Raw genomic sequence first — 19,265 nt, forward strand, 5'->3', positions numbered from 1 at the left:
ATAAATAGAGTATTAAAAAGAAAGTAATTACTTCTGTAAAATAATACTAGGCTAACACCTGTACTAAAGCCTGATTTAGCTATTAGAATATGTGGATATTATAGGTTATCTGTTAACCTAATGGCAACTTTAGAACAGTACTCTGTACCTCAAGTGAAGACTAGTTTGCATTTTTGGGTTTTGGGGTCTTTAAATCATGTGCACATCATGCTTATTAGCCAATGACTATGGGTAACAAATTTTAATAAGTACCTCCCTATAAATATTCATAAAGGAATGATTACATACAACCATTTACATATCGGGGTATCGTCTGTACCTGTTATATTTCCATGTACTTTGGGAAGTTCTCTCAAGGTGTACCACACATTGCCATTTGTATATGCTGAGCTTAGATGAAGTTTTGAAGAACTGACACAGACACACACGTGTTTTTGTTTTTGGTAAAAATAGTACAAACTTAAGACATGTAGTAGATGTACATGCCTATATCTTGTAAGGACTAAAGTAAAAAACATCATGGAGGCCACATTTTCTACAAATGTTACTGAGTTGAAAGCATGTACTTTTTATTTTTAGTTTACCTAGTTTTATAAGAGGTTCTTACCAAATGTTGCAAACTTGCTAAATGAATTTCATTATTTGCTGTGCAGAGATGGATTAGGGGTATGCTGAAAGAAACACTGCTACAGTTTGCTAAAGGTTTTTTTTATTATTTAGTCTGATTTACTCTGTGGTGGAGGAGCTTTGCATTCACACAAAATGTATTACGGTAGTGAGAAACCAGATGGATTTATGTCTAATACACTGAAACCTTTGAAGATGTTTCCCACGGTGGTGCAAAGGTAGCGTTGTTGCCTCACAGCAAGAGGTTCTCCCTTTCGATTCTCGGCTTGGGTTGGGAGTGCCTTCTGTGTGGAGTCTGCAGGTCTTCCCCATGGTCGAGTGGGCGTTCGAAAGACATGTGTTGAATGGGAGTGCCTTAGTTGAAGGTTGGGCATTGGGCTGACAACTCGACACCATAAAAAACAACTGCCAATTATTAGAGGACCGGAGTTCCGCTGTGGCGACCCCTAACCGGGAAAAGCCGAAAGACAAACAACAACAACACTGAAACCTTTGAAGATGTGCATTTTTCATAATTAGACAAGGAATGTTAAAAGCAAGCAGTAATTTTAAAAATGCAGAGATTTTATGCATATTTTTATGGCCATGTTTTACAAAGATCAGAAACTGCTGGTTCCCTGTTCATTGCCTAGAAACATGTTCCACAGTGGGGTTCACCAATACATCACCCCTGGGCATTGTTACTAAGATAGCTATAAAACTGCTTACAAAATGGGAAAATATTATGCTAATAAATCCACACAAACCCTGCAACCCTGTAACAGGGAACAAGGCTATTTTTTAAAATAGCTCTTTATCTGGAGCTACTAGAAAGAATACTAGAAATTTGCTTTACAGGAAATAAACTTCTGTAATATGTTTCAGCTTGCTGAGAGTGCTCATCTCCCCACTTGATCAAATCTTGCTCCTAAAAGAATTTATTAGGGAGCATAAAAATGCTACTAAAGAAACTGACTTTTTATTGGTTAGTAACGATACTACACTAAGGCTGGGGGAAATGTTATTCTTCTTCGGAACTTAACTAATTAATACCTACTGGCATTCAGCTGGCTAAGACTGATATTCCTGGCTGACAGCAGCATGGATTGCAGATGCATAGAACTGTAAGCCAGAAGGAGCAGGGAGAAAATCTTTTCAGCCAAACAAGAAATGCCGATCTTAATGTTTCTTATTCAGCTGAAGTGATTTTTCTCCAATTTAGTGTGCTTAGTCACAGCACTGAGTACTGCAGATTCAGTGCAGTGACTAAACAACAGGAAAGCAACAGTGCCTGTCAAGCTCTGTCAGCTAGAATGGGACAAGGCAGCCCACAAAGCAGGCACTGCGGGTGTGATTAACACCCCAGCACGATCAGCACTGCTGACTTCAGTGAGTTATTGGAGCTTCAGCAAGAACATTATGTAATAACCAGGAGGAGCTGTCAGGACAGGAAGTGGTAGGTATTTTGGCAGTGAATCTATGAATCTGAGTCAGCCAAGAGTACTGTGTTATGTGTAACTTAATGTACTACTTTCTGAAGTGTTCTGCAGTATTATCAGAACAAATCGAAACATGCTTATGTCTGACCATCATTTGAAGCGAATACTTTCCTGATACCTTCTTTTTATTGTAAGAAGGCATTAAATGCTGGCAAATTGTTATCATTTAAACCATATAATGTCCATCAGCCTAGTCAGTTTATAGGCTTGTAATGGTTGTAACATGCAGCCAGTATGTTTAAAACATAATAATGTTAGGATTAATTCTGAAAACAAGTTTTTTTTTTGTTTGTTTGTTTTCTTTTTTTGTGTTTGTAAAACTCCTGGGACAGTTGTAAGCATTATTTACAGCTGCAACCCCTAAGATGATGCACTGGACATACTAAAAGAATGTTTGAATGTTTGAGCTGAGACTACAGGAACACACCGGATATGCTTCAACAATAAGTCTGTTTGTTCTCAGCTATTCTTGCTAATGAGAAAATGTTAACTAGTTTCTGGACTTCATATTTTCAGCCTTGGCAACCACATATTTACCCAGGGGAGGAGAGATGATTAGAATATTTAATGCAGCTGGAGCTTGTCTTATTCTAAAATATGACTCATTGTTTCCCAGGGGATTAAACATGGAAATCCCCTGGTATCATATGAGTTAATGCTGTTTAAAATTATTTTCATTTGCTTTATTATAGTTTCACTGTTCGTTTTCTACACTATGAAATGAAATCATGTTTATATGGACTGCCTATTATGGTCATGTATACTTAAAATCCAATTGAGTGTATTTGTGCTTACTATTTAATTGATGGCTGCTGTATATTCTGTTTCTTTGTCCCCTAGAGGACTTCATGCCATAGTGCTAAAGAGTTAAGAGTAATAGTTTTAATTACATTTATTACTTGCATTAAGCAGCCTGTAGGCACTATCATTTACTACTGTATAGCTTTTACAAAGTGTGTTCCATATTATTCTACAAATGATTCTCTTCTTTAATATCACTGACTTTTTATGGTTTATTACCTGTTATCAAGTTGTATGTATAGTGATTGCAAAATAAGGAGAATTTCCCCACTTTTGTGTTTTCTTCACCTCCCCTGAACTGCTGCAGCAGTTGCTTTTCCAGTTTCTTATCCACTCTAGTTCATTAAGATGGTTTAGATGGTCTGTTTCCAGTATTATTATTATTTTTAATTTATTTATATAAACTTTTTTATTTCCATTTTACCTCAGAACTTTAAAACAGCATTCAGGCATTTTCACTTTACTGTTTTTGCTCCCGTGTCTATTTATGCTGTATTTCATGGTTAATATTAATGTTGCTGTCTATCAGCCATTACAATATACCTCAGTGATTTCACTAACCTAAAACTGGGTTAGGTGGTGGTAAAATATTTTTCCTAGAAAAGAGCAAGAATGTATTTTGTTTTCATCCAACGTCTGGTACTTTGCTGAGACTCCTTGCTAGAAAATGACAAAGAAATGGCAAAATGACAAATTAAAGTCTTAATTGTCTAATGAATGTTGTTAGAGCAGTTGCTGAAGCAAATACTTTTCTGAATTAAGTATTAAAGTGTACAGTTTATAGGAAGTTCTTAAAATGAGGAAGTTGGTGTAGCCTCTTAGGTACCTCTGTTCAGCAGTTTGTTCCAGCTGTTACATTAGGTATGAGAGCTCTTTGAAGTGCAAGTAATTAGTTTCTAGCTCAATCTGGTTCTGAGATGCATCTAGAAGTTTCTCAGCTATTAAGGTATGCACATTTTTTTGGTACTGCTGTTGTTTTGGAATCTGAATTACCTATTAAAACTGTTCAATTAGTTGTGGTGTTTGGACTTTTTTTTGATCTATAGTTAAAAAAACAGAAAATCTATAAGAGAAGTCCAAGGCTGGAAGAGATGAAGGGAGGAGAAATACATTTATTGGGGGACTACAGATGACGAAATATCAGAAAGAATATGCGAGTGGGGTTTATAATGGATGATGGGAATGGAAGGGCATGATGAGGATGGGATACACATTAAGGGAACAAGGGAAGGATGTAGAGAAAATTAAGATTACAGTACTTTTAAAGCAGCAGAGGGGAAAATTGAAGGACGCAGTGCCTTTTTTGGTTTGTAAAGGCACAAAGGAAGCCAAAGAAACTGGCAAAGATGTATAATTATTTATTTATTTGCTATTTGGTAACTGAGTAGATGGACTGCTCCAGACACCCTTGTCAGCCTCGATTCATCCACAGAGGCAATAATAGTGCAGGTAAAATTAGGTTATATACTTCAGACACAACAGACTGTTAACATTTACATAGTTGCAAAACTTTAGAAAGTTCACATACAGTTTCATAAAATAGATGTGGTTAGAATGCACCAAAGAATAATGTAGCATTTGATAATTTCAAATAAATTATTTTATTTTCTGCAGCCTGTTTGTCGTCCCCCCCCCCCCCCCCATTTGATTATAGGTCATTTGTTCTTTGAATAAGGATCTAACATAAGATAAATGTTCCTGAAACCATTACTTCATGAGAAAGAAATAGTACCCTGGGACAAATGTCAGAGACCATTTATTCTGTCATTTGCAGTCACATCAGAATGAGAGGGCTGTTTTCAGTAAAACAGCTGTTTCATTTGTTTTTGTATAGTATTGGTTATCATATTTTGAAATAATTTGCCTTCAACAGCATACCAGCTGTCGTGTTAACTTTAATACTGTGTGACTTAGTACTATAACAATCATCATCAGATAAAATCTATCATTTTCAAGTTATGCAGCTGGTATGATATTTATTTTACTTTAATCTTCGTTACATATTCTAATGATTGTACTAAAACATGGCTCACTTTATTTTTAGATTGTAGGAGATGCAGTTGGATGGGGCTTTGTGGTACGAGGAAGCAAACCTTGCCATGTCCAAGCAGTTGACCCTTCAGGCCCAGCAGCTGCTGCTGGAATGAAGGTAAGCAGCCTGCCGTTTATTCAGAATCCATTACTTACCACTTAATGCATGTGTGTTTCTACTGTACTTTTGCGTAAGCTGAAGGAAACTAATGGCTGTATTTTAGTCCAATTACAGTAATATATCAAGTGGGAGGATAACTGTTTTCATATGTTTGCAGCTTGTCATTGTGAATTACTTTAATAAAAAAAAAACATAAATAAGGCAGAAACTCAGTGGCTCATCTAGTGCCACAACTTTAATTTCATTATGCTTTCTTGTGATGTACTTACAAGTAGAGGAAGAAATTAGAATGACTGAAAGTCTTTGTATGTGAGCGATACTCACTATGAAATATCCATCACTTGTGAAACACCAGTAGTGTGTTGTAATTCATTAAAAGGATTAGCTGGTACCAACCGATATTCAAGAAAATAGGACTGTTTATAAAGACTACAAATATATCTTGAAGTAACCACAATAAAGTACATTTTTTAATCCCAAATGAAAGGATGTGATACTATACTAGATAGCTGCAGAATAAGTATACAGAGAATCTCTAACATCTCAGCATTGATTGTTATCTGTTGCATTATTTCCAGATGCCATGTAACTTAATAGCATAAAGAACCACACGAGTGTCAGGGTGATAATTATTAAATAAACTGTAAGCAGTTAAAATGGCAGTGACAGAATATTTGCATTTTGCTCATAGTTCATTCCTTTCCCTTTCATCACATTCCTCTTATGGAAACCAGCATCTGTATCCGTGTTCATACTGGTTCCAGTTAAACCTACTCAGTAGCTTCTCAGTGAACATCTGTGTTGTCAGTAGATGCTCAACTGGCAAAAATCCCCACAAGCACATTACCAGGTTGTGAATGTTTGATGTTAAGTCAAATCTGTAATCTATTTTTGTGCCTAATGTGAATGTAATACAGATTGCCTTGATACATTTCAGTTAACTCAATGACATATAATCCAGAGATATGGATTCTGAAAAGAGGACTGTTTGACCAAACCAGTCTGCCTCTCTCCTTGCCAGATGATCATAGTTTTTACCCCACTTTTGTAATGCCCTATATTTTCTTCACTTGTACACATTACTTCTTCCTTTTTTTCCTACCTTTTTGGAAAAGAAAAAAAAAAATGCTCTTAAATCAGCCTGTTAAAGTAGTTCTACTACAAAGCTTGCAGCATTTTGTAAACTATCTACTGAATTGTCATCCATGTGTATTCTATGGATCTTTTTAGAAGATCGACGTTCCAGAAAGCTGAACAAGCAAAACAACAAAAATCTGCATTTTTTGGAGGGGGCAAGCCCCGTGCACCCCCACACCCCCTGCATGTTATACGTATACCACCCCTAAGATCACATTGTAGTGGGGAAAAGGGTAAATTCTCCAATTCGCACTGTACTATGATTTCCATTCAAAAGCTTTGATGTTTTGGAAAGTCAGTTATATGGTCTCTACCATGTGAAGTTCGACTTTCTGAAACTTCAATCTTTTGAAAGGAGCCTGTAATCTGTAGAGATGGGGTCTGCAAAATTGTATTCACTATTGCAGTCTAGTCTTTCAGCTGTGTGCATGTACAAACAAGAACTCCGTGTTTTCTCAGGATGAAGCCTCAGTGTATCCCAGAATGTCCTTAATCTGCCTGTCTTCTCCTATGAAAGTTGCAAATGAGTACATGAAAAAGTGCTGCTGTGAATATGGCAGGAAAAATCCATGTAGTTTTATGTAGATGTCATTTTAAAATGCTTGAGGATGTTGAGCATATGGTTTTGATATTATTGTGAAAGACTGACCAGCTTATACTGAGAGACTAGAAGTATTTTATATGGCCAATAACAATCTAACAAAAGAATCTTAGTGCTGCTAAATGGGCAACAAAACCTGATAGCCACAGAAACACCCAAAAAACATTCAGAGAAAAGTTAGGCTTTACAGAAGCATCTGAATCTGAAGCTTTTCATAACTGCAGAACATTTTTTGTTCCATAAAAAAATTTAGGTGAGACATAAAAGCATTCTGTAGTATATGACATAGCTGCACAGATAATAAAACAATAATAGTTTATAGAAGGGCTGGCTAATATAGCAAGAATTATACAATGACTATCATTTAATATTCAAAAACGAGTATGCTGATTGGCCAACTCAACCTACATGCCCATTGTAAATTGAGCATATACCAATAGAACAAAGTCCGGTCACCCAGACTTCTTCTACTAATATATGCTATGGGGCTTTCTTGCAGATGCAGGGTTTTTAATGCAGCTACACAGAGTGCTGTGGCAGTAGAATTTGTGTCACTGAGAGCTGATATTATCTGTGAAGGATTACAGAATCCAAAGAATTGATGTAAAATGTTGACCGTTGAGGCACCCGGTGGTTTATTTTTTTTCGGCCACTATTGCTACATGTTCTTTATGTGGTATTTGGAATGATTTTTAGCAATAACATCCTTTGCTGGTGTCAGTGAGTTGTGTTTTCATAAGCTGTTGAAGGCACTTTTACTTGTTACTGCAACATCTGACTTTTGAAGAGAAGAACAGTACGCTTTTAGTTAGTTGACCCCGTTACACCCCTGCACTGGCCCAGTAACCAAGGAGCCTCAATCCTCACCACTGACACCAGTGAGGGATGTGCACATTGGGAGGATGATAAGTACACACACAGTACAGTACAATTTCCCTTAGATATATATATATATATATATATATATATATATATATATATGTGTGTGTGTGTGTGTGTGTGTGTATGTCTACATATTTCCCTCTCTCCCTCCCTCTCTCTCTCTCTCTCTATATATATATATATATACTAACTTTGAGATTACACAAGTACTGAAGCTCAGAGAAAGTATATATAGAACAGGAATGTAAATCAGAGTTCACTCAAGTTGAAATAGCTAGATGAGCATTCAGCTGTAGCAGTTTGTGAACAACTTGAATGCAACCAGCCAGAGGAAATGCTGTACTGTAGTTTGTTACAGTACTTACTTACAATGTAATGCATATTGTACTTTTTTTTCTCATCTGTTGTGAATATGTCATAGATGTATGTGTAATGCAATAATTTCATCATATATGAACAGTACAAATAGGGATATTAAAAATATACTGACAGTAATATTAAAGCACTACTCAGCAATATATTTTTACATTACCCACTTTATGTTGCCCTGTTCCATAGAGCAAGAGGGGGTCATCCCAGAGATGTATGCAGTTTCCTATCCATTCATCTAAGTTGTGTTTAAGGAGGGTTAGGGAGCTACTTTGATATGGAGGAGGACTGTATTCCAGAGTAGGGGAATTCTTCTAGAGGGGAATCTATCCCTCGGCAGGTTTTGTTAGTGCTCCAGTGAAATGTTAGATCTCTAGAATGAGTGTTTGTACTGTTACATATTTTGCAATTGTGTGTAAGGTCATATAATGTAGTGTGATTTCAGGCCTTGTAATCTAAGCAGAGGGTCTCCCTGCAGGAGTCTGTATGAATGTGAGAATATGAGGTGTTTTGCATAGGACATTTAATGAGGAGCATTTATTTTCTTAATAATGAAGCATGGTCATTCGAGTTGGATCATGTGTTTGGTCAGATACATGCTTGGGGGGCATTATGTTCAATTGCTGGCCTAATGAGGGAGATAAAGAGAGGAATAATAACATAGCTGGATAGAATAGTATACATTTGAAAATCCACTGCTCTGAATGAAAGGATACCATGAGTTCTTCATGTAGTGCATTCTCTGTAATAAGATGGAGACAAAATGTTGCTCTAGAATATACAATCACAAATAGGACATCAAATGTAAATGAAAAAATATTGCCTTTTATAGGCATTACAGTGAATGCAAGAATTATAAAAAGCATTTATTTTTTGTTTTGGCAAAAGTGTTAGTAAACGTCAGGGATGACGTATGGGAGAATAGGCTGGTAAATAGAGAGCTAGTGTGGCAGCTTCAGCTGAATGCGACACAGCAGCCTGGTCTAAGTGATCGCATACAGCAGTTTAAAGTGGTCAGCTAAACTGTAAGATACCTTCAGATATATTTAAATTGAAAGGCTTACATTGGTAAAAATGTTTTAAATAAAAAACTGTTAGTGTTTGTATGTTTAAAGATAAAAATTTTGGGGGGGTATAAACAGTGTTTACATTTTCTGCCACTAAGTGCTAAATTGTCAAATTACATGTTGGGTCACATGACCTTCTAAGGTTGTATTGTTACATGTCACATTATAAAATCACATGATTTTGTAAGACTATATAAATGGTTCATTTACTAGGTACAACAGATTCTGATGACCCCCGAACTCTTAAGGGGACAGAAGCAATAGATCTTATATTAAAAGCAGTAACTTTTACCATCTTGCATTTTTTATTTGATTACTTGGTAAAAGGATCTGCTATCTTGTGTGACACATGGTGGTTGAAAGAGAGTTCATTGCCCATTAAGCTACTTAGGTTCATAGTAACTGTATGATTTTGAGTGAGAGGTCTGTTAAGTGATAGGCGCAAAGTTATTGGTGTTTTCTAAAGGGCACAATGGTACACTTTTTTTGTATTTAACTTTCACGATGGTCCTAGTACCAAGTTAATTTATGTGATAAACCCTCTTATAGGTTCACAGGTAGGTACTAGGTTATTGCAACTTGGGCGTATATAAGCCTAGCCAAAAAGGTACCCTGGCTTTCACCACCCAAGGAAATTATTTTCCTGTGCCACTGTTGAGCAGAGCCACAGAGGTGATCCCCGGGGTGAATTTCCTACTTCCCATCCAATCATCAAGATTTTTCTTGAAGAGTGCTAATGAGGAGCTTTGTTTGATATAGATAGGTAGTTTGTTCCAGAGTATGGGAAGTCTCTGGGTCAGGAATCTATCTCTCCAGCATGTTCTGTTTATTGTGGTGACAAGGTTTAGGTCCCTAGAGTGTGTAGCTCAGATGGATTGGGATTTCTTTAAGTGGAGCATGTTCAACAGCTCTGGGTTTAACATAGCTTTGTATGTTAGGCAGAGATCGCCTCTGAGTGGGTGATATGCAACGGAGTAAAGCTGGAGTTTTTTGAGACCGTCTGCGTAGAGCATCTGTTTGAGGCCTCTTTGTATGGTGTTTCTGTGGTTTTTCTAGTTGTTGTAGATGTCTTGTGAGGTACATACCAAAAGGGGAGTTGTACTCTATAATGGGTCTAATGAGTGACGAGTAGAGGGGAACAATGACCTATTTTTTTCCTGGATGAGAAACCTTTTGTGATGAGGTGTGCCATGTAGAAGGATTTACTGACCACTGTGGTGATGTGATTCTCAAAGGAGAGACTACTGTCTACCTGTGTCCCAAGATCTCTTATCAGACTTTCAGTGTTAAGTAGACTACTGCCTATGTGGTAGTTCATGGGTTCAGAGTTTTTACAATGACCTTTTTTTCCTGATTAAGAAACCTTTTGTGATGAGGTGTGCCACGTGGAAGGATTTCCTGACTACTGTGGGGTTGTGATTATCAAAGGAGAGACTACTGTCTACCTGTGTTCCAAGGTTTCTTATCACACTTTTAGTGTTAAGTAGACTACCACCTATGTGGTAGTTCATGGGTGCAGAGTTTTTACCAAAGGGGATGACAATGCACTTTTTGGCATTGAGCTTGAGCTTCAGACCATGGCTTTGACACCAGGCATCTGTCTCAGTGAGGCCCTTTTGTAGGATGTCAACATCATTTGGGGACTCCTAATTTGCAGTCATCTGCAAACGTCGTTAGCCAAAGACATTCTGTGTTAGCCTGTATTTCAGAGAAGTAAATACCAAACAGGAGAAGACCCAGGACTCGGGTTACCATATTTGTTTGTATGAAAAAGAGGACGAAAAAATACATGCTGCTACCAGCACATATTATTTCGTTCTGTTAGGGCTGAAGAGCAAAAAATAAAGTGTCTTTTTTTTTTTTTTGCTAACCTCTTAGGTTGAAGATTTTAGGGATGGGGATTTTAGATTGGCCCATATGCTGGTATACGAGCCATTCAAAACCTCACACAGCAGACCCTTTTCTGTTCGATGTGGAACATCAAGCAGTTCCGCATTGAACAGAGCTCCACTTTTTGAATGTCTCGTGTACCGGTATACAAGTCAATCAAAACCTTGCACAGCAGACCCTCTTCTGTTCAATGCAGAACATCAAGCAGTTCCGCATTGAACAGAGCTCCGCTTTTTGATTGGCTCATATACTGGTATACGAGCCAATCAAAAATGTGCACAGCGGACCCTCTTCTGTTCAATGCGGAACATCAAGCTGTTCTGCATTGAACAGAGCTCCGCTTTTTGACTGGCTCGTATACCGGTATACGAGACAATCAAAAACACGCACAGCGGACCCACTTCTGTTCAATGCGGAACATCAAGCTGTTCCGCATTGAACAGAGCTCCGCTTTTTGATTGGCTTGTATACCGGTATACAAGCCAATCAAAAATGTGCACAGCGGACTCTCTTCTGTTCAGTGCGGAACATTAAGCAGTTCCGCATTGAACAGAGCTCCGTTTTTTGATTGGCTCATATACCGGTATATGATCCAATCAAAAAAAAAAAAAAAAAAAAACAAAGCAGAGGAAAGACTCCAAAATAGGGATGTCTGTTTTTTGAAAATTCTGCGATTTCGCTGAATTTTCAAAAACCGCCCAGACAGGAGCCCAAAAAATGGATGTGTCCAGGGTAAACCTGGACGTATGGTAACCTTACCCAGGACTGAACCCTGTAGTGCTCCACTTGTCACTAGTCTGAAGTCAGATTTGGAATCTGCTACTTTCACAGTGTGGGTTCTGTCAGTGAGCCAGCTGGCAACCCATCTTCTGACATAGGGATTTATACCTAGTTTAGTGAGTTTATCTATAATTCCAGAGTGGGGGATGGTGTCGAAAGCCTTGGCAAGATCTAGATAGGCTGTGTGACCCACATTACCCTCGTCTATGACTTTGGTGACTGCTTCAAAGAAGTCTATCAGGTTTAGGAGATATGATCTGCCTTTTACAAACCCGAACTGGGTGGGGTCCAGAGTTTGGAGATTACCAGTGTCGTTGTTTATAAGTTCCATGATGATATATCCCATGGCCTTGCAGACCAGGCTCGTCAGGGTAATGGATCAGTAGTTCCTGGGGTCCGTGGTGGCTTCCTCTTTGCGGAGTGGCATAACCGTTGCTGTGCACCATTCAGTGGGCACATAGCCTGAGGTGTGTCTATGATTGAACATGGTACTTAAGTGGGGTGCCAGTTCATTCTGTAGTTCATGTAGAACTCAGCCTGGGATGTTGTCAGGTCCCATGGATGCTATGTTCTTGGCTTTGGAGAGTGCGGTTTTTACCTGTGCAGCCATGATTACAGGAACTTTGCATTCTTCTGCTCTAGAAATGGGTCCTTTAGGGGGTGAGAGGGGGGTAAAGTTAGCACTGAACCTATCTGCCATGATGTTAGCAATATCAGTTGGTTCTGTATATTTACTGCCATTGTGCTGTAACTCAGAGCAGATCTGAGTGTTGTCATTGAGATTCTTGACATAGCTATAGAATGCTTTGTTGTTTTCTTTAGAATCAGTGGCGATTTTGTTTTCATAACTAGCTTTGGAGGATTCTATGAGTTATCTCAGCTTCTTACTGTGACTGACCAGGGAGTTCCTCCAATCGTGGGATTTTACTCTTTTTTTGCAACAGTTTCTTTCTTCTGTTTTAGAGTTTGTTTATGGCAGGGGACTACCAGATTGGCTTCCTTTTTTGGAAGATAGCATCTTGGTTCTGTTAGGGACAGCACGATCCATGCACTCGTGTAAGTACTTATAAATTGCATTTGTGTGGGATTCAGCAGTCGTACCTCTATTGTGCGTCTGCATGGGTGTTTTAAATTTGCCACTTCTGTCTTAAGAAGTGTGAAGTTGGCTTTGGAGAATTTTTTTACTGTGTTTTCCCTAATGGGGGGGTGGGGATGGGATGTGGATGTCTAAGGTGATTAGCTTGTGGTCGGATCTGACCAATGAGGAATTGACTTCTGGTTTGGAACACCGGTCGCCCATGTTGGTAATGACCAGGTCGACGATATTGCTGCCCCGGGTAGGGGTGTGGATAAGTTGATCCAAGGCATTGGAATTTATGAATTCCAGAAAACATTGAGCAAAAGAGTTGGTACATGAGTAGTTTTCCCAGTTAATGGTGGGTAGTTGAAATCGCCCATTATTAGGGTGTTGGGTTGTACCCTAATATTTTCCAGTGTATCAAGATATGAGGAGGGGAATCCTGGGGCATGGTGGGGGATCTGTAGCAAGCTACAATTTGGATTGCGGTCTTATCCAGAGATAGTTGCGCTTGGATAATCTTGGATGCATTATGCTGAGCAACTAACCTGGAGGTGTGGATATCCTTAATGAATATGGACACACCTCAATCTTTAGTGTTTCGGTCCAGGTTAGGTGGTCAAAAGGTGTGGTATGAATTATAGCCTGCTAATGCAGGGTTGCTCTCAGGAGCCTAGAACCAAGTCTCTGTCACTGCACAGATGTCGATGTTCTCCATTTTAAGGAGTGCCTCAAGTGAGTGGATTTTGAGGTTTAGACTTCTAGCATTGAGTAGCATTACCCTCAGATTTTGCTTGCCTGTACCTTTTATGGTGGTAAATTTGTTATTTGAACCTTGGCTAAAAAAGACACTATAGGGGTGGCAAGAGCCTTAACCAGTATCCGGAATCCCAAGTGCGACAGGTGCAGGCCATCTCTGGCAAAGCATTGTGGTCTGACGATCGTGTCATCCTGGGCAGATAGATACTGGATCCTCTTAGATGACACCAGAAGCTTAGCCAATTGTTGAAGTCAATCATTTTGTCCTTGTACTGTGGTATCATTCTGGGTGATGGCAGGATGCTACTCAGGGCTAGGGTCATACCTGCCTGGGTTAAAAGATCGGAGAGCTCCTCCATGTCTCTTTTCATGTAGTCCAGGGAGATACGTCTCGGGTCATTCACACCAACATGGACAATGACAGAGTCATATTTGTACTTGTTGTGGAGTGAACTGAGTGCTTGCATTATGTGGCAGATCCTGGCACCCGACAGGCATCTGACAGTAACTTTCTCCTTGTTTAGCCTGGTGAGTGGAACATCATCCTCTTGTAGGATTTGTGAGTAAGTAGGAGAGTTGATGAGAGCATAGTTCTTTGTTTGCTGTCATCCACAAACTTTGTCAGACAGAGACCCTTCGTGACATCTTGAACATCAGAGAAATTGTTAACAAATAGAAATAGAAGTAGCAAAGAGGCGTGAGACACCCTGTTAATAACATGCTTTGGGGAGGTAGGAGGAGTCACTAATCTTGATTTGATGTACTCTGTCCATGAGCCAATTTACTATCCAGGGAGTTATATATGAATTTACTTTTAGTTTGATTAATTTATCCACAAAGCATAAGTGCAGGATGGTATCAAAGGCTTTAGCTAGATCAAGGTTTGCCGTGTTAACCATTTTTCACAAATCTAGGGTTTTGATGATGTTCTCAATTAAGTTTGCAAGAATAAATAGGTAGGACCCGCCTTTAACAAAAACTGGTTTGTGTCAAGATTGTTTAGGCTGTCATTGTCTTTGTTAAGGCTGTCTGTAATGATACACTCCATTGTCTTCCAGACAAGACTGGTAGGGCATGTCCCTGTAGATGCACCTCTGTAATGACTGATTCAGTAAGAAAAGACCACATATCCATGAATATTTATTAAATATTAGAAGTGTGATGTAACATTGTGCAGATATGCAACATATTTCCTGTTTAGGTTCATAGGTAGGTACTAGGCTATCAGCCCAAGGGCCTACGTAAGACTAGCCAACAACATTCCCTGGCTTACGCCACCCAAGAAAGATATTTTCCTGTGCCACTGTTGAGCAGAGACACAGAAGTGATCCCTGGGGTGTATTTCCTATTTCCCATCCACTCATCAAGATTTTTCTTGAAGAGTGCTAATGAAGAATTTTGCTTGACATAGATGGGTAGCCTATTCCAGAGTATGGGAAGTCTCTGGGACAGGAATATATCCCTCCAGCATGTCCTGTTTACTGTGGTGACAAGGTTTACGTCCCTAGAGTGTGTAGCTCATAGGGATTGGGATTTCTTTAGGTGTAGCACGTCCAACAGCTCTGGGTTTGACATAGCTTTATATGTTGGGCAGAGATCACCTCAGAGTAGGCGATATGCTATGGAGTAAAGCTGGAGTTTTTTGAGATGGTCAGTGTAGGGCATTTGTTTGAGGCCAGTAATCCTCTTTGTGAGGTACTTCTGTGGCCTTTCCAGCTGCTGCAGATGTCTTGTGAGGTACATTCCAAAAGGGGCGTTGTACTCTTTAATGGGTCTGATGAGTGTCGAGGAGAGGGGAACAATGACCTCTTTTTTCCTGGCCTTTTATGATGAGGTGTGTCACGTAGGACTTCCTGACTACTGTGGTGATGTGACTATCAAAGGAGAGACTACTGTCCACCTGGGTCTCAAGGTCTCTTATCACACATTCGGTGTTAAGTAGATTGCTGCCTATGTGATAGTTCATGGGTACAGAGTTTTTACCAAAGGGGATGACAATGCACTTTTTGGCATTGAGCTTGAAGCCATGGCTCTGACACCAGGCATCTGTCTCAGCGAGGCCCTTCTGTAGGATGTCCACATCATTTGGGGATTTAACTATGGCTCCTAGTTTGCAGCCATCTGCAAATTTCATTAGCCAGAGGCCTTCTGTGTTAGCCTGTACTTCAGAGAAGTAGATACCAAAGAGGAGAGGTCCCCGGATGGAACCCTGTGGTACTCCACTTGTCACTGCTTTGAGGTCAGATTTGGAGTCTGCAACTTTTACAGTGTGGGTTCTGTCAGTGAGCTAGTTGGCAACCCATCTTGTGACGTAGGGATTTATACCTAGTTTAGTGAGTTTAGCTATAATTTCAGAATGGGGGATGGTGTTGAAAGATTTGGTGAGGTCAAGGTAGGCTGTGTGAACCACCTTACCCTCATCTACGGCTTTGGTGACTGCCTCAAAGAAGTCGATCAGGTTCAGGAGGCATGATCTGCCTTTCACAAACCCGAACTGGGTGGGATCCAGAGTTTGGAGGTTACCAATGTCTTTGTTTATGAGTTCCATGATGATACGTTCCATGGCCTTGCAGACCAGGCTCATCAGGCTAATAGGTCGATAGTTCCCAGGATCAGTGGTGGCTCCCTCATTGTGGAGTGGGATAACTGTTGCTGTGCACCATTCAGTGGGCACAAAGCCTGATGTGAGGCTATTATTGAACATGGTGCTTAAGTGAGGAGCCAGTTCGTTCTGAAGTTCGTGTAAAACGCAGCCTGGGATGTTGTCCGGTCATGGATGCTGTGTTTTTGGTTTTAGAGAGTGCAGCTTTTACCTGCGTAGTTGTGATTACAGGGACTCTGCATTCTTCCTGTATAGATATGGGCCCTTTAGACGGTGAGGGGGGGTAAAGTTATTACTGAACCTATTTGCCAGGATGTTGGCAATATCAGTTGGTTCTGTCATTTTCATGCCTTTGTGCTGTAACTCAGAGCAGATCTGGATGTTGCCATCGAGATTCTTGACATAGCTATAGAATGCTTTGTGGTTGTCCTTAGAATTAGTGGCGATTTTGTTTTCATAGCTAGCTTTGGAGGATCTTATAAGGGATCTCAGCTTCTTACTGAGGCTGACCAGGGAACTCCTCCACTCATGGGATTTTACTCTCTTTTGCAACAGTTTCTTCCTTCTGTTGTAGAGTTTGTTTATGGCAGGGGACCACCAGATCGGCTTCCTTTTTTTGGAGGACAGCGTCTTGGTTCTCTTTAGGATAGCACGATCCATGCACTCGTGTAAGTGCTTATAGAGTGCATTTGTGTAGGATTCAGCAGTTGTAACTGTATTGTCCATCTGCATGGGTGTCATGAAGTTCACCACTTCTGTCTTAAGAAGCATGAAGGTGGCTTTGGAGAAATGTTTTACCCTGGTTTCCTTAATGAGGGGTGGGGGCGAGATGTGGATATCAAGGGTGATTAGCTTATGGTCAGATTGGACCAACGAGGAGATGACTTCAGGTGTGGAACACCGGTCACTCATGTTGGTAATGACTAGGTCTTGGATATTGTTGCCTCTGGTGGGGGTGTGGATAAGTTGATCCAGGGCATTGGAGTTTATGAATTTCAGAAAGCATTGAGCAAAGGAGTTGGTACATGAGTAGTTTTCCAAGTTAATGGTGGGGTAGTTGAAGTCGCCCATTATTAGGGTATTTGGTTGAACCGTAATATTTTCCAGTACATCAAGAAAAGAGGAGTGGGAATCCTGGGGCATGGTGGGAGATCTGTAGCAAGCTACAATTTGGACTGCAGTTTTGCCCAGAGTTAGTTGCACTTGGATAACCTCGGATGCATTATGCTGAGCAACTAGCCTGGAGGTGTGGATATCTTTAATGAATATGGACACACCTCCGCCTTTGGTGTTTTGGTCCAGGTTTCATGACTGAAAAGAGTGGTATGAGTTATAGCCTGGTATTGCAGGGGTGCTCTCTGGAGCCTTGAACCAGGTCTCAGTCACTGCACAGATATTGATGTTCTCCTTTTTAAGGAGTGCCTCGAGTGAGTGCATTTTGAGATTTAGACTTCTAGCATTGAGTAGCATTACCTTCAGTTTTTGCTTGCCTGTTCCTGTTACGGTGGTGAATTTATCATTTGATCCTTGCCTAAAAAAGGCACTATAGGGGCAGTAAGAGCCTTAGCCAGTATCCAAAATCCCAGGGGCGACAGGTGCAGGCCATCTGTGGCAAAGCATTGTGGTCTGTCGACCATGTCATCCCAAGCAGACAGATACTGGATCCCCTTGGAATGACACCAGAAGCTTAGCCAATTGTTGAAGTCAATCATTTTGTCCTTGTACTGTGGTATCATTCTAGGTGATGGCAGAATGCTACTCAGGGCTAGGGTCATACCTGCCTGGGCTACAAGATCGGAGAGCTCTTCCATGTCTCTTTTCATGTAGTCCAGGGAGGTACATCTCATGTCATTCACACCAACATGGACAATGACAGAGTCATATTTGTACTTGTTGTGGAGTGACCTGAGTGTGTGGGTTATGTGGCAGATCCTGGCACCCAACAGGCAGCTGACAGTAACCTTCTCCTTGTTTAGCCTGGTGAGTGGGACATCAGTGTGCCTGACTATAGAGTCACCTATGACTAGTGTGTTGGGTACATTGTTTTGCCTTATTGGCTGTGGGTGAGTGGCACACTGAGTCTGCAGGCTATGTGTCATTTGGGTTGTGTTGGGGGATGGAAGTTGCTTGCGTTTCTGCTTTGGCAGTCTCTGTTGATTAGACAGATTATTATTGAGAGCCTCCGCAAATGTTTTTGTGTTACTATGTGTGGATTTTGGTGGTGTAGATTTAGTGAGACTATGTGATGTGTGTTTTGTGGTGCAAATGTTTACCTTCTCCTCATGACTGTCAAGTTCAGTCTTGGTTGGAAAGAGCTTTACCTCTGCCTAAAGGTAAAACTAGATAAGCGCATCTCTCACAGGTTGTAGTGTTGGGTGGTAGGAAGAGAGGGTTTTCTGTGTACATGAGGCGATTTCTACATTGCCTCAAGATGCCCAGATTCATCAGATAGACAGGAGAGAACACTGGGAGCTGACCCTTGGACTTGCCTGAATAAAAAAACTATTTTCCTCTAGATAAGTGAGGAAAGTGAGTACAAGAGCTGTTTTTCTCTAAGCAAGTGGAAAAACTAAGTACAAAAACTGTTTTCCTCTGGATAATGAGGAAGGTTGAGTGCTGTAATAATTACTAGCTTATTTAGTGCTTACAAGTTCTGAACAAGTGCTGAGCACAAATAAGCAAATTTAAGTGCTAAAACTAAGAATCTGTATCTGCAGTAGACGAGTTACAGGACAGAAACAAGTGCAAATGCAGGCTTTCAAATCAGAAAGTTGAGAGAGATGGAAGAGATTGCAACCATACGTACACTTGTGCAATCCTCATGCATGGTGCGCATTTAAGGAGTCAATGTTGTGTCTCTTCTCATTACTTCTGTCCACTTGGAACAGTTAGCAACCATATATCAAGCTATTCCTACCAGTTTGAAGCCAGTGTACCAGTGATATCAACTGTGAGCAGACTGGCACCAGCAGTTCTCAGTTTCCCTAATGAATACGCAAGTACTTGTAAGACTGGAAGCTATAGCATTGTAAGACTTTACGA

The 19,265-nt window shown here is 40.2% G+C and overlaps 1 protein-coding gene across 1 annotated transcript in view; it reads left to right on the forward strand.

Moving 5' to 3' along the window:
• DEPTOR (DEP domain containing MTOR interacting protein) overlaps positions 1-19,265 on the forward strand; it is a 1,242,917-nt gene that overhangs the window by 969,134 nt on the left and 254,518 nt on the right. The window contains exon 9 of the mRNA XM_044066914.1: positions 4,951-5,055. Within this exon, the coding sequence (XP_043922849.1) occupies positions 4,951-5,055 (105 nt within the window). The remainder of the gene's footprint in view (positions 1-4,950; positions 5,056-19,265) is intronic.

The sequence above is a fragment of the Protopterus annectens genome, chromosome 3.part1 (genome assembly GCF_019279795.1).
Source record: "Protopterus annectens isolate FY-2018-M chromosome 3.part1, PAN1.0, whole genome shotgun sequence".
NCBI classification, from domain to species: Eukaryota; Metazoa; Chordata; order Ceratodontiformes; family Protopteridae; genus Protopterus; species Protopterus annectens.